The sequence below is a fragment of the Festucalex cinctus genome, chromosome 1 (assembly GCF_051991245.1).
Source record: "Festucalex cinctus isolate MCC-2025b chromosome 1, RoL_Fcin_1.0, whole genome shotgun sequence".
Classification (NCBI taxonomy): domain Eukaryota; kingdom Metazoa; phylum Chordata; class Actinopteri; order Syngnathiformes; family Syngnathidae; genus Festucalex; species Festucalex cinctus.
The window spans coordinates 38,405,498-38,432,909 of NC_135411.1; the positions used below are offsets into that span (position 1 = coordinate 38,405,498).

At 41.7% G+C, this 27,412-nt stretch overlaps 1 protein-coding gene and 1 pseudogene across 5 annotated transcripts in view; one reads left to right on the forward strand and one right to left on the reverse strand.

The window, feature by feature from the left end:
- LOC144027226 (peroxynitrite isomerase THAP4-like) lies at positions 1-18,953 on the reverse strand. 4 transcript variants are annotated; one of them, XM_077534608.1, is made up of 7 exons: positions 18,253-18,953; positions 18,063-18,170; positions 15,825-15,903; positions 9,069-9,257; positions 2,095-2,320; positions 875-1,999; positions 1-705 (listed from the first exon to the last, which is right to left on the reverse strand). In XM_077534608.1, exons 1-5 carry the CDS (start codon positions 18,616-18,618, stop codon positions 2,259-2,261), a joined length of 804 nt encoding a protein of 267 aa, XP_077390734.1. In that variant the 5' UTR covers positions 18,619-18,953; the 3' UTR covers positions 1-705; positions 875-1,999; positions 2,095-2,258. The 4 variants fall into 4 exon arrangements, with proteins under 4 accessions (XP_077390734.1, XP_077390744.1, XP_077390752.1 ...); XM_077534618.1 differs by lacking the exons at positions 875-1,999; positions 2,095-2,320; XM_077534599.1 differs by lacking the exons at positions 1-705; positions 875-1,999; positions 2,095-2,320 and having other exon boundaries at positions 6,234-9,257.
- The window catches only part of LOC144006069 (uncharacterized), an 11,474-nt pseudogene continuing 2,353 nt past the window's right edge, over positions 18,292-27,412 (forward strand). Inside the window, exons 1-2 of the transcript XR_013279737.1 lie at positions 18,292-19,389; positions 24,728-26,404. The product of XR_013279737.1 is annotated as an uncharacterized LOC144006069 (transcript). The remainder of the gene's footprint in view (positions 19,390-24,727; positions 26,405-27,412) is intronic.

Genomic DNA, 27,412 nt, shown 5'->3' on the forward strand with positions numbered 1-27,412 from the left:
TCAGATGGGGTGCTAGCTTTACTGTGACAATAATGTGAATAAATCGGAAATCGGATGGATGGATATGGATACAGAAAATAAAATTACAGACTGCTAACTCCATAGTTAACTGTAATTGATGTTTCAATCACAAAATGAAAATCAGAACAAATTTGTAAATAAGTAAAATACAATAAAAACCAAAACTATCCAAAAATAAAAATAAAAATAAAAAAGAGGCCTGTCTGCCTTAAAACTATTAGGCCAAATCAGGGGAGTTCTCAAGCGTAAAGGATGTCAATTTCTAAGTAGTTACTGTCAAGTTTATTTATATAGCCCTTAATCAAAGGGCTTCACATGCCCACAGTTGACAAATAGTAACAACATCCCCTGATCAAACCACAAAAGGGCAAGGAAAAACTTAAAAAAAAAAAAAAAAAAAAAAAAAAAAACGAAACCTTGAGAAGGGGCCACAGATGTGGTAATCCCCCTCACAGGATGCAATGGATGCCGAATCGGCAAAAATTGACAGTTTATGATCCTAAACATTATTACGAGAATAGTGCAAAAGTCCATTGAGGAAGTTGAAGCACTGCAAGAAGATATCGTCAGGCAAGTGAATCATCATCCAAAACCAGTCCGGTGGATCAGGGCAGCTATCTCCATGGCAGCAACATCAAGGTCATGGTCTGCCCCGGATCTCATCACGATCAGCCAGTGTACAACCTGTAAAACAGCATCCAAACAGTCACTGACACCTGACCACTGACAGGATGTTGTCAAATTCAGTGCGAAATTCAGGGCACGAGCCGTATGTGCATGGTACTTCAAGCGTGGCTCCACAGGTATGGGCAACAGGCCTTCTGCTCAGTCTTGTTCCACTATTGAAGCATACCTTAATTTTGTCAACACAAATGACAGAGGAACCTGTCCAGAAACGCAGGATCTTTGCAGCTTTGGTTTGATCAGCATTTTTCACATAACGTTGGAGATAGTTAAAGGTTGCTTGCTCTGCCTGAGACAGCATCACATTTGTCGTTTCAAGCAATTGCTGTCACGGCTATGAAGTGTGGTGGAGGACCCTAGTGCAGGAGGCGAACAAGTCAGGGAGGCAGAGGTGCTCAAAAAGGAGTAAATTTAATCAAACAAAACAAAACTGGCAAACAGGGTACTTGGTAACTCAGAATAACAAAATACAGAAGGGGAAAACGGTACCAGACAAGAGAACAATGGCAGCATGGACGTGCGCAAACAAGAACAATGAACCGACAAGAAGTGAAGCGAAAACCGATAACTAAGTACACACACTAATTGAGAATGATTAGACACAGCTGGGCAAGACAAGTGGCAGGGGATGCTGATTGGTTGACACATGAGGAAGGGCAGGCAAACACAGGTGGACATGACAAGGTTTAACAAGACTAGGGAAGACAAAGAAAGCAGAACATAAACATGACAAACTCAAAACTAGAACCCCAACAAAAACAAGGCAAAACCCACCCCAAACAGAACCAAAACATGACAATTGCAACACGTTTTTGCCTTTGCATCATACAAGGACAACACACTTTCCTAATCTGGTAGTTTGTGATGCACACGTGTCATTATTGAGGAGAAAGAATCAACTATAAATTTGGGCTCTTGAAGAAGTGCTTTATGAGCCATTGTTTCAATGGCAGACTGCAAGTTGTTTTTTGATGGGAGGAAACGGGAACCCATCCTTGTAAATAGGTCAAGCAGATCTTCTTCATCACTTTCCTCCATTCTGCCTTGGAGGCCTTTCTCAACAGCTGATCGCTCTATGGCAGGAAGGTAGTTAAGAAATGATGATATTAGGATGTCCACATCAACTGAGCAAATGCCATGGATGCAGGCTAAAATGAAAGCCTTTGACAGCCTCACTGGCATGATACTAATTCTAATAATACACTGACAGCTTCTCTTTGGAGTGCTCAACTTTTATAGCCAGCTGATTGCTAACCAGCAGCAGGTGCGCCAGCTCAACGGTTGTCATGGAGATCTGGAACAAAACAAGAACACAAGTGAGAAAACGGCACTGAGGACACAGAAACGTAACAGTACCCCCTCATTAAGGGACACCCCCAGGCGGCCTACCTGGCTTTGAAGGGTGGAGCGAGTGGAAAACCCGGAGCAACGAGGGATCGAGGATCCAGGAGCGCTTTTTGGGACCATATCCCTCCCAGTCGACCAGGTACTGCACCCCCCGGCCTCTCTTCCCGGAGTCCAACAGGGCGCGAACAGTATACGCAGGCCCACCATCAACCACCCTGGGCGCGGGCGGCGGCACCGTAGGAGGGCACAGGGGACTGTCCGTAACAGGCTTGAGAAGGGATACATGAAACCCGAGATGAATCTTGAGCATTTGCGGTAACTCCAGCTTCACAGCGGCGGGGTTGATCACGGCTGTGATAATGAACGGTACTATGTAGCGTGGACCGAGTTTTCGGGACTCCCCGGACAGTTGAAGGTCCCGTGTAGACAGCCATACCTTTTGGCCCGGTTGGTATGCTGGGCCCGGAACTCGATGCCTGTCTGCTATCAGTTTGTTGCGTGCTATGGTGCTTCCCAGCGCAAAAGTGTCAAAATTCAATAAATAATATTGAAATAACTGTCCTTTTATTAAATAAGACAATTATGTAATATGGCCATTAAATTGTAAAATGAGGTGTTAGTATTATTATGAAAAGTGTTCATACTGTTCTTTAATATGTAAAAAATATTTTCTTTTTGATTAAATATTTCATAATGATTATGTTAAAGTCATACTTTATAAAAATAACATTTAATTTATTTTTTAAGGTTTTACAAGTTAAGAAAACTTTGTTTTACAAAGTCAGTTTTTATTTCATAATGTCCTTTTCCACAATGGTCTTCTTTTACATAATGGCGTTTTACAGCCGAATGACTTTACAGCCTTTTTATTTATTGAATTTTGACACTTTTGGGCTTCCATATTAGACGGGTATGCTGTTTTGTCGGAACACCGGCAAGCGCGAAGGCGCTTCAATCTTTTTTTTTTTTTTCCGCTCTTAAAGTATGATGCTTTTATATTTTTAGGTTTATTTACGCTTTTACAATTTTAGTCCGTACATTTTGTTATTTTGAACAATTGTAAACTGACAAATTCCAGACAATCCTGTAGCGTGACGTAATCTGCAGGCGACCCTGATAAAATCTTTTTTCTTTTTTTTTAATTCGACAGAATCAACATCAAATATAATACAAACAAATTAAGCACCACAAAATCTGGCAGCCCGATCACCCCCGAAGTTTCAGCGAAAATGCTGCGTGCATACAGTATATTGTGTAGTTTTTGTAACACCCTAAACGTCTGTAAACGTTAAGTAGAAGTTTAGTGAACAGACCATCCATGCGTATGACAACTTGAGTCTTACAAACAGCTTCCACTTGTTGTCGGTGTCGCTCCGTCTCCTTTCTCGCTCGACAAAGTTGCTGCTCGTACGACGCGATCGCCGTTTCAAACAGTCCGAAGATTTCGTCGGCGGCTGCAATCAGTCGCTCCCTTACCAAATCTTTCAACATTTTGATGTTGTAACTTGTAGGTAAACGCTCACACAATCAAATAAAACGAACCTCGCGCCTGTCTGAAGACACTGTTAACATCCCGAAGTTGTACGGGGCCGGGCTCTTAATCAGAAGTACTTGGGGAAAACCTCGCTGCTTCGTTTGGAACGTGTCCGGATTAAACCTAATTTATTATCATATAACACATTCTTAAATTTCATTTATTAAATTAATACAGGCGAAATTAGCGACAATTGCAGCCCAGTCAACACACAGTAAATGACGGATATGTTATGACTAGGGGTGTGCCAATCGAATCGAATCGAAATTAATATCCAAAAATCGATTTTATTTAAATTAGAAATGAAGAAGGGGAAAAGGTAGTTGTAGCCCACATGCTGTTTTTGTGGAAAAAGGCACTTACAATACAAAATTAATAAATGCTTATTATTAAAAAAAAAAAAAAAAAAAAAGACCAATGTCTATTTGTCATTTTGACTTGCAAAGCAGACTGGAGTAGATCATGACAATGTTGTGCATATCTGTAAATTGCAGCAGAAATCATTTGTCAATCAAATAATTTTGAATCGAAAATCGATTTTGAATCGAATCGCAGACCCACAAATCGTAATCGAATTGAATCGTGAGAGAGTCAAAGATTCCCAGTCCGAGTTATGACGCTGTTGTTGTTGCTACACGGACCACAATGACACGAGCGAGCGCCAATGTGCAACCACTGACCTGTATATATGACTGGATAGCCGATAGCCCGTACAAAGCCAGTGCAAGACCGGCCATCTTGTTACTCCCACCTCGCGAGCAGACTACTATATAAACCAGGGGCGGGCGTCGAGGGCCTAAGTCCTGCAGGTTTTGGAGGTTTCCCTCTTCCAACACAAGCTGATTCCAATCAACAGGATTGTTATCAGGCTTATGCAGAGCTGATCATATATCAGCTGTGTTGGAGAAGGGAAACATCCAAAACCTGCAGGACTCTGGCCCTCGAGGACCGAGATTGCTGAGCCCTGGTTTAAATTATATGGTATACGTATAGATGAGACATATAAAGCTCGTAGGCAGTTAGTATGGCGGAGTGGGGGTGGGGTTTGTGCCGGATTGGTCACTATTTTTTAACAAGTAAAAAATATATCTATATAATGAACAAGTGCTGCTTTGAAGGCCCCCTTTTTCCTTTTATCGCTCAGTTCCTTAGACCCCAATAATTAAGAAGCACCTTTTGTTGAATTACAGTGATAACTAATTAATAATACACAAGTTTACTCTTGTACTAAACATAATTAATCAGATAATTTATACTGTACATATATTTAAGGCAAGTTGTAAAGTGTCTGAAGTCCTTTTTATGTTTAATAAATTTAAAACACCATAAATTATGCTATTTCTACTAAGTACTGTCTCAGATATTCTCCAGTTTCGAGAAACGTTTCTTGGGAGGAGCAATATGGCGGCCTCGCGACCTCAAAAGTCTTGGCCTATTGGTTCTACAGTCATATATATCGATCAGTGTCTATCTGTCGCATTTATCAAATCTACCCTGTAGTTACTCACTTCTACTTGGCCACAAGTTGTCCGGCCGCTCCTCCTCTCCCCCTGCACAGTTCTCCTCCCGCACTCTTCTTGTCCCAAGCGCCGTAGTTGTGTTGTAACTTCTGCCATGGCATGTGCAGTGTCCTCTTTTTTTATCTTTTATTTTATGCTCGTTTCATACCTTAACGAGCCACTTATAAGTTAATTGCTTGATTGACGGTGACGATGCTCCCTCCAAATGCGAACGGTGGACGCACAAGGGTGGGGTGGGGGTTTGGACGGCTGGCTCTCTATAAAAACTCGGTTCCCATCGTTCACATTGAAGAGTCATTCAAAAGACTCAATTCATTCGTGAACATCACATCACTAATAAATTCAACACGGTTGAAAAGATGGACAAACCAACGTCCGGTTTAGGGTTGCGCATGACGCCTGACACATCAGCATCGGTACAATACAGCGTCCTTGTTGTACCGCACAATATAAGCATACGTTTCAGTTTCAGTCGCCGCCCATTCGTTTTTTGACTTGACTCACACTTGCACAGATGCGTTGCGCACCCTTGACCAGCAAAACTATTTGCTTCATAAGAACGTGAAAAAAAAAAGATTTATTAAAATCATTCACAGATTCTGCCCATGTAAAGCACTTCTACAAAATGGCTTAGCGTCTTTAAATGATCATCACAAAATTCAATATTCACTCGTGTGTGTGTGTGTGTGTATATATATATACACACACACACACACACCCACACACACACACACCTACAAGGAATAGAACGGTCGTTCGTGAACGTCACATCACTGTTTTGTGCTACCAAGCTAGGGGAGCTGTTGATTACAACTGTACCATTGTTGCTCAGTTAAACAATTCATGAGCTCATTTTCCCGACGTTTCTAAAGTTGGATTGGTATCTGTAGTGATAATTGGGGTCATCATTTGCAACAAATTAATAATTTGGACGTATTGAGGGTAGTTGTAATTCCCTCAGCAACCCCTAGGGGCACCACATTTGCTTGGTTTTAGGGTCAAAATAAACGATGAAAATCCTATATCAAGTATTCATAATCTGAAGTCGCTACTATGTTTAATGATGGAGTTCTTTGCTTTAGTAAAATAATTAATAATCCACTCAAAAACATGATTCAAACTGGATGGAATTTCTAAACCACAAATTTATTTAGTAAATGTCACACATAAGATTTCACATTTTGATCAGCCTAACCTAACTATCAAACGGAAATAAAATACAAATAAGAAGATGAAAAGAAAGTATGTAACCTAACTAACTAGGCAAAAAGGTAACGTAATGGGTAAATAGAAAAAAAATTGGAAGCGTTTGACATGTCAACCCTTTTTATGTTAAAACATTGTGCTTGTGGTTGTGTCAGGTGGCAATCAAGCGCACTTAGCTGGTTCAGAGGCACAGGAGGGGGAGAGACTTGACGATATCCTCAAGTGAAGAAAACTGTAATCCAGTTGGAAGCAGGGGGCGCACAAGCCTAGAACACCACGGCAGGTCCTCAGGTGGATCGATGAGCGGATGGTGAGCGCAAGGCTGGAATTCCGAAGCAGGTCCTCGGGTGGTTGCCCGGTTCCGTGCCCAAGTTGGCAAGGCACGTCGTGGAAGGGGCTGGGTGGCCCGACCAGGGTCTGATGAGGAGCTGCCGTGAAATCTCGCGCGTGTGAGATGGAACCAGCCCGCGGCTGACGGGGCACTCTTGATGGTGCGTCAGGAGGCGTGGGACCGTGTGGCTTGGATGCCACGTGGTTCGGGGCGCAAGGTGGATGCACCGGCTCCTGGCTGGAGCAGGATGGAGGGCCAAACTGGCCAAGCGAAGGAGTCGCTTTGGGCGCACAGCGTTTGCCGGTCTGGGACTCGAGGAAAGGCGCCGCATGGTCTCATTCGCGTGGTCGTGGCCACCGCCGGCTTTCAGTAGAGTGAATGTTTAAGGGAAGTCTGTGTAAAAGCGAAAGGGGTCCTTGCGCACTGAGCTTTTAAGCTCGCAGGATAAGTGGCCAGGAGCTCCGGCCCTTCCGTATGCCAGAAGCAAGCCTGGTTGCCAAGGCAACGTTTTTTTTTGCATACAATAGCATTTAAGATGTAGGTAGATTTGACAAGCCAGTGCTTCACACATAAACGCCTATCATTCGGAGCGCATTTCAAACACTAATGCTATCAACAAGTTAACAGTTAATCCACTAGACTTCTTCCATTTAGCTAGATTAAATAGCACTTGAATTTACATTCATCTTGTCTCTTGAGGCACACGCATGTGAGCTTTTACATTTGTACACAAAGAAAACATAATATGAATCATTTGTGCAATTCCGGTTAGGGCTGCACGATATTGGAAAAACATGCGATATGCGATATACTTGCTGAATATAGCGATATCGATATTATTGCGATATTTAACATTTACCTAAAGAAATTACAATTATTATTACCTAATGAAAGAAAAACATTTTTCATGGAGCAAAATAAGCAACCTTCATGTAATCTTAGTTAATGAATTGTAATTATGCCTTGATAATTTTTAACTATTGAATGGCGATGCACATTTTAGTAAGCATCTGACTGGTCAAATTCATTTAAAAAGCATAAAATTCCACATAAAACTTATTGCATGCCTTTGCGATATGCATATTGCAAGGGCCAATATCGCGATATCGATATTTTTTCGATATATTGTGCAGCCCTAATTCCGGTACACACAGAGTACCAGAATTATGTGTAATTTAGATTAAATTATAATCGTGCAGACTTCATGAAGGTAATCCTAATTGTGACCCCTTGGGTTTACTCTTGTCACGTGTCAACTTCCAAGGATGTCTGGAACAAATATGCTTCCCACCTGCTGTGTGCAGCACCTGGGAAGCTAGCTGGGCCAGGCTGATAGTGCCCAAAAACATCTCAATGTCTAGTATGGGCGTCTTGAACCCAGCATGAACGTTGATATAAGCCTCCTGCCAGATGCTGAGGTGTAAAACAATGGGCTGGGAGACTTTTGGGATCAAAGGACTCATAATCCAATTGTCTCAGGTTAGATTCACGAAGAAGGAGTGGGCATCCCAAAGGTAGATTTAAAAAAAAACAGTGGCTGGGATGAGAGCACTAATTGTTCCAGATCGGGAGTTAAAAAAAGTGGCTTCTCCAATATGTGTTCTTTTGTGTCTTGTTAAACTTGACTTTTGAGAGAAGCGTTTGCCACAATCTGAGCAGGAAAAAGGTTTCTCCCCAGTGTGTGTTCTCATGTGTGTTGTTAATTGTCTGTTGTAAGAGAAGCTTTTTCCACAATATGAGCAGGAAAATAGTTTCTTCCCAGTGTGTTTTCTTGTGTGGATTATGGAATCTGACATGGAAGAGAAGCTTTGGTCACAAACTAAGCAAGAAATAGGGTTTTCTCCAGTGTGTGTTCTTTTGTGTCTTGTTAAACTTGACTTTTGAGAGAAGCGATTGCCACAATCTGAGCAGGAAAAAGGTTTCTCCCCAGTGTGTGTTCTCGTGTGTGTTGTTAAATTTTTTTTGTAAGCGAAGCTTTTTCCACAATATGAGCAGGAAAATAGTTTCTCACCAGTGTGTTTTCTTGTGTGGATTATGAAATCTGACATGTAAGAGAAGCTTTGGTCACAATCTAAGCAAGAAATAGGGTTATATAGTGAAATAGTGTGTGTTCTTTTCTGTCTTGTTAAACTTGTTTTTTCAGAGACACTTTTGCCACAGTCTATACAAGCAAAAGGTTTTAACTCAGTGTGTTTTCTCAAGGGAAATTTCAAATTCCCTTTTGAACACTTTTTCCCGCATTGAGAACATTCCGAGCATTTGTTGTCAGTGTGACACGACCTATCATCATCAGCCGATTGTGACCCTATGTCATCACTTTTTGCTCGTGATGGTTCCCAATGGCCTGCATCACATTCTGTCTTTATGAGTTGAGGAGATGAGCTGCTGCTTAGAGGCTCCGCCCCTCCTTCCTCCTCACACTCACCCTCGTCTTCATCTTCACTCTTTAAAGGAGCAAAGGTCATTGGTGACTTGGTGATATCATCTTCAACCTCCTCCTCTTTGACACGAAGGATTGGTTTCTCTTCTTTAAAATAAGGGTGCTCTTCCTCCTTTTTAACTTGAGGAGACTTCAGCTCCTGTTGCTCAGGACGAAGATATTTTTTACCGATGTCTGCGGGACACAAGAAGACAAACATTTGGTTTGGTCAAGTCAAATCTAAAGTGTGACTTGATGCTGTGTAATATATTAGGGCTGGGACAAACTATAATTTGGTAATATATCACGATACCCGTCACGATCAGCAGTATCCAGGGCTGGGCAATATATTGAATTAATACGATACATTGTCATTTAAAAAAAAAAAAATTGCTAAATCGTGAAATTGAATTTTGTTTTCTGGATTATTAAAAGCTGTTGTTCTTATGTTCCGCTATATCCATATGTTTTTATGTGTTGTAATTTTGCACAAGTGGCAGAATGCTGGATGGTTGGTTTACAAGACATGTTTACAATAGCTACCAACTACTTAATTGTGGTATTTAAGCAAAAAACTATGAATGTTATGTTTATGTTAAAACTGATCTAGAATCAGTATACGTTACTGGTGTCTGAACATCATCATCAAGGACGCATCTGTTGAGGAAGGACGCATCTGTACTTGCTCCTGCACTCGCTCGTGATATCTAACTATTTGTTGATTTTTGCATTGGGATTTTTAACTACATTGTTGCAGAATGCCTGGTGGAAAAAGAGCTGACAAGATTGACGAGACTGAGACTGAGGAGATAAAATCTTCTCTTGTGAAAATCAGTGGACTGGTCTCCGAATTACTTGAAATGAAGAAGAGCATTGAGCCACTTCATCAAGAAATGCAGCATTTGAAGAGATCGACGCATTGTTGCCTTGGAACAAAAGGTGGATGATATGGAACAGAATCTTCGTATCAACTAGGGGTGGGACAAAAAACCGATTCGACCGAACCATCGGTCGTCAAGGGGAACTAAACGACCGTATCGGTAGCAAACTTGTCAACCGATACAAAATCCACCGGGAATCCTTAGATACATTGCTTGTAAAGCTGTGGACCGGATATCGCGTTGCTGTGAATCGGTTGCGAGTGAGGCTTTATGGTTTTCATAACAATAGCAAGAGTTCTGCACCGTGCTCTACTTGTTTTGTTTACATTTCAGTAGCAGCACTATTCAAGCTACTTCCGTGTTTACAGAGAGCGAGCAAAGTAGCGCTCAGAGACGCTTCATTCCCCGGATGTTGTAAACATAATGCAAAGACGTTACGCACCTTGGGGGGGAGCCTACCGTCAACGCCGTGCTCGCGACACGGCGCGCGCGCGCACAACGAGTGACAACATGCAACAGTGGAGACAGTTAGCAGAAGCCGGTGCCGTACATCTCGGTATTTCCCATGGCTATCGAGTCCTCTCGGTGCACTTGTATGTCCCGGGCCGGCGTTGGTACTGCGCGCGAGCCAAAAAGAATAACTCCCGTGACGATCCAATGCATGGATTCAAACGACACAGGTATGTCCCACAGCCAACACACCAGCTATGCTAAAAGCACACTGCAAGTATCTCATTTCTCAGTTTGTGGCTCCCTGTCAATGTCTACAACTAGCATGAGCAGCAGATAGGAGAACTGAGACGTGCCCGCGATTACGTCATCAAACTCAAAATGAACGACAGCCCAAAAAACAAAACAAACAGTGGTTATTCCGTGGTCATCATCGTGTCTCAGATTAAAAAAAAAAAAAAAAGATATCATACATTAACCAAAAATGAATGTGATGGCAAAGAAAAACAAAAATTGTTAAAAACAAAAATTGTTGATAAAAAGGTTAGGGCACTTTTGGAAATATTTTTGGATATATTAAGTTGTTAAAATGCGTTTGATAGATTTATTGTTCCATAAGGTGGCTTCATATTTCTTTTGGCTGGACGGTAGGTTTATTTCATGTCTTAAATTTATGTTTCTGAAATACTTCACAATGTGGACATATTCTGTTTAATTGTGTTAGTGTCTTTTTAAAGGTTAAATATTTATATTTCAAATTGAATTATCAGCCTTTTGTTTTCCTTATCCTTATTTTGAATACAAAAAGCAATTAGAACTGTCAATAACAACTAATAAATATTTAAACTGATACATTTTTCAGTCATATCGCCCAGCCCTTTGTTCCGGTCCATTTAAATAATTGATTCAATATATAAAAATATAGAAGACATTGTTGTTGTTCTTTTTTTACACATTTGTAGATACTGTAAAAATTTGTGGTGTTTTAAGATTAATGTTTACAAGCAACAAATGTCACTATAAGTTTTGAATATTGAAATTAATCGTATCGAATCGAAAATGGTATCGTTCCCAAACTTAATCGAACCGTTCTGTTCTGAAAGATAATCGTTTTTCAATGGAATCGCAACTTGTGTATCGAGATACATATCGAATCGGCCTCATGTCAGAGATTCCCACCCCTAGTATCAACCACGTTATAGCCACAGGTATCAAGATCAAGCCGCGCCGTGGCCATTCGGTGAGAGCTGCGGTTGGCACAAGCACGGAAGATTCTGACCAATTTTCAGGGAATGTCACTGTGGAACAGCAAGTGACACTTCAACTGAGAGATTTGGAATTAACTATAGATCCTTGCGCACATGCAGATGTGCTTTTCGCTTCCAACTGGTGGGACACGACCACTGATCAGGTTTGTTGACAGAAAGAAAAAGATTGCTCTATTGAGAGACCATCCATCCATCCATCCATCCATCCATCCATCCATCCATCCAGCCATCCATTTTCTTGACCGCTTATTCCTCACAAGGGTCGCGGGGGGGTGCTGGCACCTATCTCAGCTGGCTCTGGGCAGTAGGCGGGGGACACCCTGGACTGGTTGCCAGCCAATCGCAGGGCACACAGAGACGAACAACCATCCACGCGCACAATCACACCTAGGGACGATTCGGAGCACCCAATTAACCTGCCGTGCATGTCTTTGAAATGTGGGAGGAGACCGGAGTACCCGGAGAAGACCCACGCGGGCACGGGGAGAACATGCAAACTCCACCCAGGAAGGCCGGAGCCTGGACTCGAACCGGAGTCCTCAGAACTGGGAGGCGGACGTGCTAACCACTCGCCCACCGTGCCACTATTGAGAGACCGTCACCTTTAAATAAACGTTTGTTGGATTTATTAGATTAAAATCGAAATCATCCTGAATGACTGGGGGGGGGGGGGAAAGGGGGAGAGGGAAGAAAAAAAAATCGAGATTTTATTTTTTGGGCCATATCGCCAAGCCCTACCAGTATCAGTCCATTGAGTGAGTAGTATCTGTACTTTTTGATACCATCTAATCCCATGCAGCGCATGTAAAAAGTATGAAAAGTAGCCAGTAATATGTTAATCTGCTAAATCGATATGGAGCAGCACTGCACCACCGCAGTTTAGAGGCAATTCAAAAAAATAAATAAATAAAAAAAAAAAGAAAAAAAAAAGATGAACAAGAGTGTAGCCTACTCACTAATAGCGATGTAACGCTATCCAAACATCCCAATACGATATCACAATATTAAGGTCACAATATAATAATTATCACGATATTGTGGGGAGGTTGGCGATACAAAAAAAGGAGGGATGCACGATAATATCGGTGGCTGCTAATTATCGGAAATTAGACCAATTTGACGTCAAACAGATAAAACAGACAATAAAGAAATCCACCAATAATCATCGGCAGTTATTTAATGCTGCATTCACAACAAAACCGAAAAGGCGATCTGGAACGCTTCCTTCGCAAGCCTAGAGTTTTTTCGAACGATTGCCGCTCATTTGTGCTTTCGTGCACACCCGAGCGGAGGAGGCGTATCCCTTGGTGAACAACGACTGTAGAGCACTTTTGCGAGTCAACAAAAAGTGAGCACCGCAGACTACTTCCACTTCTTTCCTGGGACTACACAGCCGTGGCTCTGTTTTCTCCTTTTTTTGAGGTATGTGATAGCACTTTTGCTTTTTTAAGTGGCAATCTGGCGGCCGGCAGTTAAAATAGCTTTGGCATGGATGATAAACACTGTTACTGCCTCGGTAGAGTTCAACAGCAAGTAAATACACTTACCAGCACTTGTATGCTACTTCCTTGCTCTCATTCGTTGTTGCACTCGGGGTAAGAACAGACAGGACGCTGTGTGTGTGTGTGACGTAGCCTGAGGCGAAATGCGCAAAAAGTTTTTTTGTTTTTTTTTAAACCTTGGCGAATATGCGAATGTGCTGATTTTTGTCACGAATGTGAGGATTTCGCTGCTACGCACCGCTTCCCAGCGCTCCAAACGCGTCCTCCAAGTCCATTGACTACAATGCAAACGTGCTGTCGAAACGCCTCCCCCGCTTTTGGTGTTAATGCAGCAAAAGAGATAAACCAGATAATAAAGAAATACACCGATAATAATAAACTTATGTCCCCGGTCGGACGTAGGGTTCGAGAGATACTGCTGCGCAAACTACAAAAAAAAAATCGAAAAACATGTATAGGGGACAGCTTGCCAATTATGTGATTTCATGGCAGGCACATACATGCGTGGCCGCCTGTCTACCGCGATGTGGAAAACACCTTAAGGGGCACGCCTCTTTCTGCGTGTGTGCGAGAGTCAGAGGACGCAGCAAGATGGCACTGATAAACGCTCGCTGCCCATCCTGTCCTGGTTGGTTGTGAAGCATGACACGGCAAGTGTCATATGGAACTTTTCTGCTTACATGGTCGACAGCCACGGCAAATCAACCGACAGAGCCTGTCTGTAAACCTTTTTTTATTTTTTAAGTTACTGTGGCTCGAGGCAAGAACCCGTTCAAAATGGACAAGCACCTCGCTAACAGGTGCTGTGCCCCGTAAAAAATCTTATCCGCTGCCGCGGGAGCGCACACGGATTGAGTGGTAGTCCCGCGAAAACGACTGCACTGCCTACGCATGTTTTCAATAAACACGTGAAGAACATGTGGTTTTCGATTTTCAGTTTTAGAAACTTTTTTTTAACGAGAGAAAAATGTTTATCGTGGAGAAGCTGAAGAATCAATCACGCGCATTCTGCAGTGGACTTGAGGTGCGTTCAATGAACTAGAAATAGAAAAAGCTCACACGACTGATAAGAGTGACAGGTTGTAACTTGTGACGCATTTTTGACACTTCCCTTAAATAAAAAAAAAAAAAAAAAAAAAAAAAAATCCAGTATGAATTATTTTGTTCCCAATTTATAGTATTTGATTACACATTCGACTAGAATGGAGAATAGCAGACACACACGCACACACACAAAAGCAACTATTACACTGAGGGGTAAATGCACTAAGAATTAGAGTTGTTCCGATACCGATACTGGTATCGGCAGAGGCGCCGATATTGCATTAAAACTGTGGTATCAGTATCGGTGGCTATTCACAAGTAACATGCCGATACCATTAATTCCAAAGCTAATTTCGGATTTTGGATGCAACATCTTGTGTCTTGCTCGTGCACGACATTCACTGACATGTGATATGCTCACTGCATGACGATCTAAGATATCCTATTGGCCATTGAATGCTCTGAACCAATGGCAGGACAGTTTTTTTTAAGTGTTGAGAAAAAAAAAAACCCTTAGGTATCGGTATCGGCCGATACTGCAAAGTTGGGTATCGGAATCGGGGTCCAAAAAATTGTATCGGAACAAGACTACTAAGAATGCGCTGTGTCCGCTAAGAGTGTGAAATATTGCTCCACATCGGCACTCGCAGTCTACTCCCAGTAAACTATCGATTCACTAATGCTACTTTTCCATTAGTCCCGCACGGTACGCTACCACACCACACCGCACCCGTCGCTTTTCCATTACAACTGGTGCACAGCGGGAAGGGGGCGGGAACATTTGAACTGTCCAAGCCAAGCTTGCGCTCCCGCAACGCGTGCAGATCTGAGATAACATTTCACGAGTGTCAAGTCGCACCAACACTGAACCAACAACAAAAACATCTTTTAAACTGCTTTTGAATTCAATTTTATTTTTGAAAACTGATCTCCTATTTTGAAAAACGGATGTCGTTCACCGCGCCAGCGTCCCTTCGCGCACACTACCGTAAATCCTAGAAAAGGGCGAACGGAAAGGGCCAACATGAAGAGCGGTGTTGCGCCGCAAACTACACCCCTGCCGTAAAATGCACCCCCTCCTCCTCATACATCATTCGAGTTGTCCCTTGATTAATTACGTGAACAAACAAAAACAAATAATTCTACAAGAAAACAAACAAACGAGAATACACCCTTATTGTCCGGTTCTCTGGGAAAACGGGGATTAATGGTGATAAAATCATGCAACCCCTCACGGAAGCAGATAGCAAAAAACTACCAAACAGCAAATCAATATTTAAAAAAAAAAAAAAAAAAAAAAAGTTTCCCCAAATTCAGACTTTTTTCCCATTGAACCTTCAAACTGTGTTGATCTCATATCTAAAATGGGGCATTGGTGTCATCTACTGGTGGTTGTGCATCAGTAAAGTTTCCAAGTTTGAAATTCACAATTAAGTAGAATCATATGTCCCCCGACCCATCCCCGTTGAAAAAAAAAATAAAAAAAAATGGACAAGTATACTTGTCAATGGCAGTGAATAAGTTACTTGTGGATGTACCATTAAAGTATGTTGTTTGAGATGATAGTAACTTTGATAACATGTAATCAAAATCAATTATTACAATAACTACCCTTACCCTTTTTATGTCCTTCAGCTCGAATTGAGTCTGCTACGGTTCTTGTTGAGGGCAAGGCTTGACATGACGCTTCTTTTTGCTTTAAAAAAGAAAAAAAAAAACTTTTAAATAAATAAGAAACTATGTTGAAATGCAGTAATATTTACACCTATACGGCAGAGGTGGGAGTAAGTCATTGTTTTGCAAGTCACAAGTTTCAAGTCTTTGCCTTCAAGTCCCGAGTAAAGTCTCAAGTCAAGACTGACAAGTGTCAAGCGAGTCACAAGTCCTACATTTTTGAGTTTCAAGTCATTTTGAGTCTTTTCAACAACATCGTAGATTATATTATTTCGGGTGACCATCAAAGTAGGAGTCAGGGAGTGACCCCAGAGTGGTGCATCAGATTGCCGTGTTTGCAATGTATTATCAGTGAGTTTAGTCTCTAACGACACAGAGAGCAACAACAATTAGCCGATAAACAACTGACATTAGCTTACTTACCGTTCCTTGAGTAACTTCAGATGTTGAACAAAGTTTGAAGTTGTTGCCTCGCTGTCAGTGATCTAATCAAGTTGGACATAAGGCAATAATTATTATTTTTTTATTTCTTGACCACCACATAGATTTTGGACCCAACTAGTGGTGCCGAGATTCTCATTTATTAATCGAATCAATATTAATATCCAAAAATCAATTTTATTTAAATTAGAAATGAAGAAGAAGGGGAAAAGGCCAAGCAACAGCAGCTAACCCGAACCCAGGCACCTGATGCTATTGCTATTCGCTAGCCACTAGCCACGAACACTGGAGACTTGCACGGTATCATTCAATGACGGTAACTTGCGGTTTGTTCGCGTCCTCAATTAGCTATTTGATATACTTTCGGGGTAGCATTATGATAATGGTGGTAAAAAATATGTAATTTCAATAAAAACGTCGATAATGCAAGCCAAAATGTCAAAGGGAAGTAGTCAAGCTTGCGCTCACACCAACATGCAGGCAGACTTCTAAGTAAAATTCACCAAGGCTGTTGCATTGGTGTCAATGTATTATTTGGTCAGCTTTATTTTGAAGTTTGCCTTAGCGTAGGCGCCCTGTTTGCGGCTTCCTTGACATGTCTGAATGACTCCGCTGTGTCCACTGCTGTGTCAGGTCAGCCAGCCCAGCTCGCACACGTACACAAACTCGCCAAGATGGCGTGCGCTGGCGTGTCTGGCGACTCTCGTCTTGGCTTTTTGTTGATGGCGCTGTGAGCTACAGCAGCCGTCTTTGTCTCTCTTCTTGTCATGTGGCGTCTCGTCTTTTGTGTGGACCCGATTTGGTGTTCTCGGCAGTTTGGCCGTGATATTCCTCGAGGGACAGTGGCGGCGCCCGGCGGCTGCGCCCATTCAGCAGCATGTCTGCACTTGCACGGTTTCTGATGGGGGAATGTCGGTGCTATCTGACTATCCACCGGGCACCTGCGGGTTGCTTGTGTTTTTTTTGCGCCAGGAAACAGGCAGCATTTCTCACAGAAGTCGGCGCTACTGGACAGTCTACGCTGGTGAGCTAAGATGGATGGCGGTGGCGCTGAGGACGCGAATGTCGCCGCTAAGCGCGGTTGTGTGCGCAGGGCGTGGACTTGATGGAGGTTCAGCGCTTGGAGGAGAGGCAGTTTGGATGGGACTGGACAATTGGACCATTATTTTTGTGTGTATGATGCTCAACACGAACGCAGCAGCTGCTTGTTTATGAGCTAGCTTTTAAGCAAACTTTTGCACGTTTGTGCATGCTGAGCTCATGTCAACAGCTGAAAGGAGACTGATTTCTGTCTTTCATCTATAACTGCTTCAAACATCAAAGCGTATGTAGGAATGGAAGAATGTTGATTTGTTGTGATTGGATTGGTGTTAATGTTATGTTGTTATGTTATGTTTGTTTTTTTTGTGTTTCTGTAAAGCGCTTTGTTACAGCTCAGGCTGTTTGAAAGTGCTATATAAATAAAGTTGAGTTGAGAGACAGAACTTCATTTACGTACATTGTAATCTTTTTGTTTAGGTGGGGAAAGCAACTCTTCTCAAGTCCACACGTCATAGTTGTTAAAATCCAAGTCGAGTTACAAGTCTTTTAACATTTTCTCAAGTCAAGTCTAAAGTCGTCAAATTCATGACTTGAATTCATGAGTCCAAGTCACATGACTTGAATCCACACCTCTGCTATACAGCCAATTTATTCTTGAGCAAAATTCGTGAGCAATATGTTTTTACATCATTTACTCACATTTTGGATGCAAACACCGGAGACATCACCCAAATCATCTTCTAAACATGTCGCCTGTGTAGCAGTTTCCTTCGACTCATACTCCATAAGCATATCATCATCCACCACCTGAAACCAAGTTTGAATTGTTGTTAACTTGGGCATGATGCCTTCAACACAGTGTTGTAACTTTCTAGATTGTAGTTCTTACCAGTTTTCTTCCTCTTTTCAAAATGGCCGCCGGCTGATGTTTTGCCACTGGTGCTGTTGCCGTCGGTGTTGTACCTTTCTGATTGCTCTTTGGAAACAAAGTCGGGACCGCTGTTGGCAAAAGCACTCTTTTGTGTTGCACATTATAGCCAAGTGACTGCTTCAGGGCCGGGAGCGGGTCAAACGACTCTTCCTCGAAATGTGCGCTGCACAACACTGACGTTGGAGTGGGTGTCCATTTTTCTCTCGTCCGTTGTACTTGCTTTGTCCATTTTTCGTGAAGACCTACGTCTCTGGGGAACCGAAAAAGGCTCACGCCATCCTCCCGTCGATTAGAACAAAATCCAGCTACGCAACGACACGGCATTGTGAAAATTCAGGAGGCGATATAACACAAACAAAGCAACCATTAGCTTAACAGGAAAACTGCGCCTCGCTGACGTCCGCTGACGTCATATCCGATTCGGACGCTGGGAGCGCAACAAAGGATGCCTCTGCCAAATATTAATTATCGGGGTCTAAGCAACTGAGTGATCAATGAAAAGGGGGGCCTTCAAAGCAGCACATTTATTTATTTTTACTTGTTAAAAACTAGTGACCACAACCCTCTCACCCCAGACCCCCACCCCCTAGTCTGCTCGCGAGATGGGAGGAGCAAAATGGCCGCCCCGTCGCTTGTTTGGGCTATCGGCTATCCATTCAGATCAGTGCTGGACACGCGCTTCAGAAATTTCTTCCTTGGACACACCCTCCAAAGCCTCTGCACGTTACTTTCCATTACTAAGACGGCCTCCAAAAATATTTCAGATTCCCTGCTGAACGCCGGACCAAAGCTTCCACACAGGACGTCCATCACTACTTGAATGACTACAACATAATTTATTACATCTCCGTGTGTGGATAAAGTTTGTTTGTCGGCCTAGTAGTTAGCTTAACTCGCTAGCCGCTAACAAAGAACAGCACACAACACAACACGTCGTCAAGAAGAGAGCAAGATCACTTTGGTGGCATTGCTGTGCCAAAATGTATGTAAGAACAACACCAAATTACAAGGAGGAACTTTTGGGAGTAAAAGAAGAGAGCGAGCAACATCTTCAACTGCTGGACGAGCAGCCTCGAGTTGTACTCCCCGCAGCAGGTTTGTACACTTTGACTGTAGCCTACTTGTCTGTACCACAGCGTTGCTGTGTGGGAAATATAGGATTATCGTACCATAGACTCAAAATCATCGTATTTTTGTTTAAAAGCGCTCGGCTATTACATACACATCAAAAATGAAATGCGCTTGAATCTACAAAATAATAATAATAATAATAATAATACTAACGGATATACAAGTCTGTATAGGTCGCTTGCACATGTCGTCACTTCCGCCTCGGATTTCTCGTAGTCGCCATGCTGGGTGGCCTCCATTTACGTAGCGATTCGGTCTAACACGTATCTATCACGTTTGTTTTCTGCGTTTAAAATGGTACATTGTTGCTGCATCGTTGGCTGTTCGAACAAAGCCAAGGGGGAAAATGGTCGGTCTTTTTTCCGAATTCCGAAAATAATTAGGAACCAGGGCCTGGAGACAGAGGAGTGCGGACTCCGGAGGGAAGTCGTTACTTTGGGCTCGTGTGTGCAGCGATCACTTTGTGAGCGGTAAGCTTGTTTACCTTTATTTAATGCATGAGGATTAATAACGTTTCGACCGCCCATATATGGGCAAGTTGCTTATGTTTTGGATTCATGAGCAAGCAAGTTCGGTAGTACAAGCTGGCTAGCGGACGTTAGCCGAAAGCTAACATCGAACATTTTCACCCAAGTAGTGCCAGTGCAAAGTGTTTACTGCTGAAATTGGATTGATTAGTCTTGGGCTTTTAATGCCGATAACATGTTTTTTGGTGGCAATATGTAAACTTGGAAAAAAAGAGACAGAAGGGGCTGATGCAAGAAAACAGACCCCCGGGGGTGATGCAAGTAAACAGACCCCCGGTAGCCTACACATCATGCTAAAGAACTTATTCACGGCCACCCTACTGCGGTAAAATAACCAGTCTTTCCATATTTTATTTGTTTATATATTTGTTTATTTTAACAGGTCGCCCTGCGCCCGTTTTTCTGTCCAATCATCCCGACTGGGCTCCAACATTAAAGTTGGGTCCCAAGTTACAACATCTATGTCTCAGCCCAGTCGGTGCCAAGATATGAACGTGCACAGGAGAGACAAGCAAAGAAAAGACGACTCGAAGTGGCAGAGATTGTTGCAGTTATGCAGCCAGATGGCTCCAGTAACCTGTACCCTCAAGTACTGCTGACATCATTGACTCTGGTATGCCACTCAGAATTCATTACATGATATATTGTATGCAGGAGTGAATGTATGGGTTTGTTTGTGTGTGTACACGCACCTTATATTTTAGTGTTTATAGAAATAAGTATTTGCCTGTAGCAATGTTCATACATTAAAAAATGCAACAAAATGTGTACATTTCTTTTACACTGACAAAAAAACTATACTACTTTACTATATTAAACCTATTACTGGTACCGTATTTTTTTGTGATTTTTTAATTTATTTTTTTCTTTAGGGATCTCATGCCACACCGACTTGATTGCCAATGACATGATGGAAACGAAGGCGAGCATCAAAGCATTGGAGGAGGACAACATGCGACTGTTTGTTTGGCGCTAATAAAGGCAGCGTTTATACAAATTCTATTGTTGGGTTTGTTTACCAAGCTATACATAATACAAATGACAGGATTTGACTCAATGTGCAATATGGTCCCTCTTAAAGTAATGGAATAAATCTCTATTATTTCTAAAAGCACAAAAAATGAAGTGAATAATGATTAGATGTAGTAATTTCAGGGTTAAAAATTGAACTGTTAATTAATGTATTTATTTTAGCACAGGTGCCTACCATCCTGATGACGGTATGATGTAATGTTGATGGGGTACGCAATGACTTTCATTATACTATGTACAGAGGAAAAAGTTGCTCTCTTTTAAATTTGTTTAATGAAAGACAAGTACCAGTACTGTGTTACAGTTTTCCCAATAATCCTTGTTTCACACTTGTCACAAAACCACTGTCCTTTTGGCAGTCTAGATTGGCACACTTCAAGTGATATCATTTGATTTTACAATCTGCTGCAGCACAAAAAACTACTTTATTCCGCATCTTTGAAGTACATGAGCAAGTGGTAGGTGACAGCGGCTGAGCAGGAACACTGGAAGTCCACTGCTGATCTAGTAAATGCTCTCCCGAGCAGTTCAGGTAAGGAGGGGACTTTGGGAAAAAAAAACTCTGGCTTTTCCAACTGGCCAAAACGAGCGATCTGGGTGGACTCGCTCAATCACACTTTGTCCACACCACAAAGTCGCAGAAGTCCCGTCCAGTTAAACTCATCTGTGCCTGAATCTGAAAATATTACAAACATTGTAATGAAAATATGAAACATAGAATTAAATAAACTACAAAAAGTAAAGCCATACATACCTGGTAATAATATTGGTGTTGTCGTGACAAGTGATGGGAATTGTTGCCATCTGGCACCAGACAGAAATTGGGTGTTGTGACAGCCTCCTTAACCGTGAGATCATAAGAAAAGCTGTCAGTATGCTCAGTAGTTACCATGAACACGTTTTATTGTACTGGAAACTGAAACTAAAAATACGTCCTCTGAGAGTGGTTAACCTTAACCATTTAGAATACGTTGATTAAGTAACATGTAACTAGTGAAAGGGTAGCATTAAATTTAATTAAGCCACGGGGAGGCTGTGCAGTTACTGTTTATTCTTATACGCTCTGACATATTTGCCTGTTATAAAATGATTAGAAAAACCACATCAGGTAAACCCAGCTGTGCATGTAAACACAATGATAACAGGAAGCCTGAGAACAAATCAACATTTTTGTGTGCAGAATTACCAACACCATGTGGTTTACTTACGTGCAACAGCAACCGTTTCTTCTGATGCGATGTTAAAGTTTACACTCTGTATCCACCCGCTTACAAAATAATTGTAAGCCTCCGGGGATTTGTTGGCGTTATGGAGCATGTTGTCAACACGAGGTAGGGAAAGATGTCCAGAGAAGTCACATTTGGCCAGCAAGCTTTCTCCGTCAAAAAAAAATCACCCTTGGTCAGGACGTAATTAGGATCAATCCCGCCACACAGAGACACCTTCTGCCTGTATCGTTGTTTTTGATCTTCCGGTAAATCGTGAAAATACTGCGAAAATTACAACAGGTTGATAAGCTCTACCGTGTAACTCGCGAGTGTACCTTGTGAACCGGCGGACACCCAATATGGCGCCCGAAGGAAAAACTCCCATGATGCATTACGATGTGCAAGCGACCTATAGGCGACTACAGACACATATAAAACATTAACAAAACAAATTGACTTCAGCACTGTGACTTCAGGCACTTAGTTTGTGACCTCTCGTCTTTTATACAAAAATATTTATCGTGCCCTTTCTTACATATCGGCTCTATCGTCATTTATGATCTGTTTAGACAAAGATGTCCATACTGTATGCAGTATTAGAACGCTACAATATTATTTTTGTCATTATGCATGCACTTGATGTATTTAAGTGCCAAACAAGAGAAAGGGTTAATGCTTATTTTCAGGCCCTTGCCCTTCTTTTAAGCGGGCGTGTTTGATAGCATTTTAATGGCGGAATTTATAGCTTTCATGTGAACCATTTTTACATTTCTATCCATCCATCCATACTTAAACCGCTTATTCCTCACAAGGGTCACTGGGGTGCTGGAGCCTATCCCAGCCGGCTTCGGTTGTTGAACCGGTTGTTGTTGATCAAAATTTTAGGTTGCACAGACTCGTCAAAATATAAACATTTATTTTACCACAATTTTCACCTACACCTACAAAGTTGTGAAGAGTAGGAATGACATAGACATAACAAAAGCCAAAACATCATTTAATCATGTGACTTCCCCAGTGTGGACGATGAAAGGAAATGACTGATGAATAGAAATAGAAATGTTGAGCAATTTAGGAACTTAGCGACTGTTACTTTACTAATTAAAAGTTATTATTGCCCATTGCTATGGAATGTACTACTTCATCTTAAATTCGCTTGTCGGTCATAGTGGCACATATTAGTCGAGGCTCAGAGTGCGATATTTCCTTCAGTTTGAGATCGCTAGTTTGGAGACAGCCTCTTACCTTAAGTCGCCTGCTGTTTTCACCGAGTTAATCAAATGGTCCACTTGGCCGGAATTCTCACTGCACAATCTATAACGATGTACTGTAGTTAATCCCGTATCTCCTCCTTACACCGGAGCTGATTCAAAAGCTTTTTACTGGCTGGGTCTCTGGGACGAGATGCTACGCTTACACTGGGAGACAGTATACCTCGTAATGGCAAAGGTAGATGTTATTTTTACACATTACGTTCTATATTGATACACTGTGATGATATTATGTTGACTACCATGGAACAAATGACTGGTGGTTTAGTTAGCTGAAAATCTTTGCTAATTTATGTTTGCAACTAGCAAAGCAGCAGCACGCAGTAATTTAATTATTATGACTCCGAAAGATTGAGATCCAAATATAAAATGTGTTTTAAAATGTTAAAAATTAAGATATAATACACATTTTTCAAAGAAATGTATGCAAAACTGAGTCAGTTGCTGGACAGACAAATGTCTTACACAAGTAAAAGTAAGCTCAAGAGTCTTCTTCGCCTGAAGACATCCGTACATTTCGCCTAGCTCCGCCTAGCGGACCGCCAAGTCATTTCTCAAGCCGTTATAGTGGCTGTATATCAACTACAAATATTGCGATACTTGTGAAGGCGTATCGATAATCTATCGGGAGACAAAGTATTACCGCTTATTGCAATATCGATATCTCGTCACACTCCTAGTGTGCGGTAGGGCTGGGTATTGCCGCCAACCTCACGATACGATACGTATCACGATACAGGGGCCACGATACGATATGTATCGTGATACATATATATCCCACATAAGACACATTTTATTTTATTTTATTATTTTTTTAAATAAAATATAGGAAAATTGGTACACTGAGACACGTGCCGTGTTAAGTTTATAAATAAATAAATGTTGACATTCTTCCTCTGCTTTCATTTTTCTTAGCAAGACACAGTGTCCAATCACTGGTGAGCTATTTTTGCATTAATTGAAGGCAATTAACTTAAAAGACCTGCTGTTTTTTATTTTTTAGGTACAATGGAAGCCGCAAGGCAAACGTGAACTGCCGATTTAAAGTTAACGAGCAATATCGATTCTGACGCCTGCGTATCGATACGTGTACTGTGATGAGGCCCGCAACGATATATTGCCGTATCGATTTTTTGAGCACACCCCGAGTGTGCGGTGGTCCCAAGTCAAGGTGCCAGTGAAGAAACGATAATACACAACATCAAGTTACACTTGAGATTTTAGTTGAACAGACCAAATGTGTTTGTCTTCTTGTGTCTTGCAGACGTCAGTGAAAAATATTTTTGTCTTGAGCAACAATAGCCACAGTCCTCTCACATTAAAAAGGAGGAGGAAGAAGAGCATTCCTACATTCCTTACATCAAAGAGGAGGAAGAAGAGCCTGTTGGTGTGAAAAAGGAGGAGGTTGAGGATGATATCACCAAGTCACCAATGGCCTTTGCCTCTTTGAAGAGTGAAGATGAAGACGAGGGTGAGCATGAGAAGTACGGAGGAGCGGAGCCTCCAAGCAGTAGCTCATCTCTTCAACACATAACACAATGTGATGCAGACCGTTGGGGACCACCACAAGCACAAAATCATGACATAAGGTCACACTGTTCTCATGATGATGGTGATGAACACCCTCAGGGTGATGGGGCGTGTCACGCTGACAACAACCAGCGGGAAAGTTCAAAATTGATTTTGAAAGTTCGCTGGAGAAAACGAACTGAGAAAAGCTCCTCTGATAAGGGAAATTTAACAACAGAAACCTTTTTCCTGCTCAGATTGTGGAAAAAGCTTCTCTCAAAAGGCAGATTCAACAAAAAATACAAGCACACACACTGCAGAATTTTTTTTTTTCCGTCTCAATCGTGGAAAAGCTCTCAAATGTATCCTTTAATAAGCCACAGAGGAACACACAGTGGAGAAAAACGTTTTTCATGTCCAGTTTGTGGCAAAAGCTTTTCTCTTAAGTCACTTTTAAGAAAACACACAAGAATACACACTGGAGAGAAACCCTTTTCCTGCTCAGATTGTGGCAAAAGCTTCTCTCTCAGGTTATGTTTAACGATACACAGAAGAACACACACTGGAGAGAAACGGGTTTCCTGCTTAGATTGTGGAAAAAGCGTCTCTCAAATGTCCAATTTAATAAGCCACAGAAGAACACACACGGGAAAAAAAACGTGTTTCATGTTTTGTTTGTCGTAAAAGCTTCTCTGAGAAGGCACATTTAACAAAACACATGAAAACACACAGTGGAGAGAAACTGTTTTCCTGCTTAGATTGTGGCGAAAGCTTCTCTCAAACGTCCCATTTAATAAGCCACAGAAGAACACACGCTGGAGAAAAACGTTTTCCATGTACAGTTTGTGGCAAACGCTTCTCTGAAATGTCAAGTTTAACAAGACACAAAAGAACACACACTGGTGAAAAACCCTTTTCCTGCTCCGACTGTGGCAAAAGCTTCTCTAAAAAGGGAAATTTAACAAAACACATCAGAACACACACTGGAGATAGACCTTTTATCTGCTCATACTGTGGAAACAGATTCTATCAAAAGTCAGATTTAACAACACATACAAGAACACATACTGGAGAGAAACCTTTTTCCTGCTCAGATTGTGGCAAAAGCTTCTCTCAAAAGACAGATTTAACAAGACATACTAGACTACACACTGGAGAAAAACCTTTTTCCTGCTCAGAGTGTGGCAAAAGCGTCTCTCGCAAATCACGTTTAACGAGGCACACGAGAACACACACTGAAGAAAAACCTTTTTCCTGCTCAGCGTGTGGCAAAAGCTTCTCTTGCAAATCACATTTAACGAGCCACACGAGAACACACACTAGACAGAAACCTTTTTCCTGCTCAGATTGTGGCGAAAGCTTCTCTGACAATGGTAATTTAGCAATACACATACAAGAACGGGGTTGTTCCCGAAAAATCTCCCCCGCAGCAGTTTAAATGGTCAAAGTTTGGGGCTTCTTTCACAACTCTGTCTCCCAGAGTCCAACTTCACTGCGTTAGGTGTTTTGGAAAAAGACAGTTTGTGTCTTCAAATTGCAGCTGTGTAAAAGCGCATGGCTAAAAGGAGAAGTGCAGGTGTTTTATTGAAGATAGTTCTGTAAATTTGGCTAAGGTACAAAGCGGAAGCGCTCTTCTTTCGCTGTGAACGGGGGAAGCCAGTCAAGGCACATATTGTTTCTCAATTTATCCAGAATTATTGGATTACCCTGAATTTAAGCAAGGTTCCACCTAAAATGGATTATTTCACTCCAAAGCTATTTTGCCCTCATCTTTGGATTTTAACTGACTTTTCTTCTTTATCATTTTTGGAATGGATTATTCTTAATTTGCCAGTGTGTGAGTAAAATTGTTAAATCCTTAATAGTAATACTTAGTTAAGTCTAAACTGTTGCATTCTGCATTCTGAGAATTGTGTGTGGTTTGCCGGATTATTGTCCAACTGTCTTGTGTACAGCGTCTCTGAGTTTCTGCCTCTCGATGTAAATAAATGGAGAAAATCTTATTTGTGTCTGCATTTGGGATCCTACCTCTCAGTACACAACATGCTGTGGACCATTTGTTTGTTTGTTTTTCAATTTCCACCACAGATTTTCAATTGGGTTGAGATCTGCGCTATTTGCAGGCCATGACATTGACTGGATGCGTCTTATTCCAAGAAATGCTTTCACAGTTTTTGCTCTGTGGCATGATGCATTATCATCTTGGAAAATTATTTCATCATCCCCAAACATTTTTTTATTGAAGAGATAAGAAAGCAGCCCTCCAAGGTGTGATAACTGCACTGTTTTAACGCTGACTAACGAGCAGATGTCATTTGAGGAAGGTGCCCAATTAAGGAAAGGAAATTGACTGAGTGTCTTTATTTTCTGCTCAAAATGGAGTGGTTCCATATTTTTTTCCTCAGAATGGAGTAATTCCATATTTATTTCCCTGCATTTG

What these genes read in the sequence shown, in the direction of transcription:
- LOC144027226 (XM_077534599.1), bottom strand. Translation starts at nt 18,618, where the DNA reads ATGCCGTGTCGTTGCGTAGCTGGATTTTGTTCTAATCGACGGGAGGAT. An exon ending in TGAAAAGAGGAAGAAAACTG is followed by an intron (nt 18,171 to 18,252) that starts GTAAGAACTACA and finishes ACTTGGTTTCAG; the next exon opens with GTGGTGGATGATGATATGCT. An exon ending in CCGGTGTTTGCATCCAAAAT is followed by an intron (nt 15,904 to 18,062) that starts GTGAGTAAATGA and finishes TCTTTTTTAAAG; the next exon opens with CAAAAAGAAGCGTCATGTCA.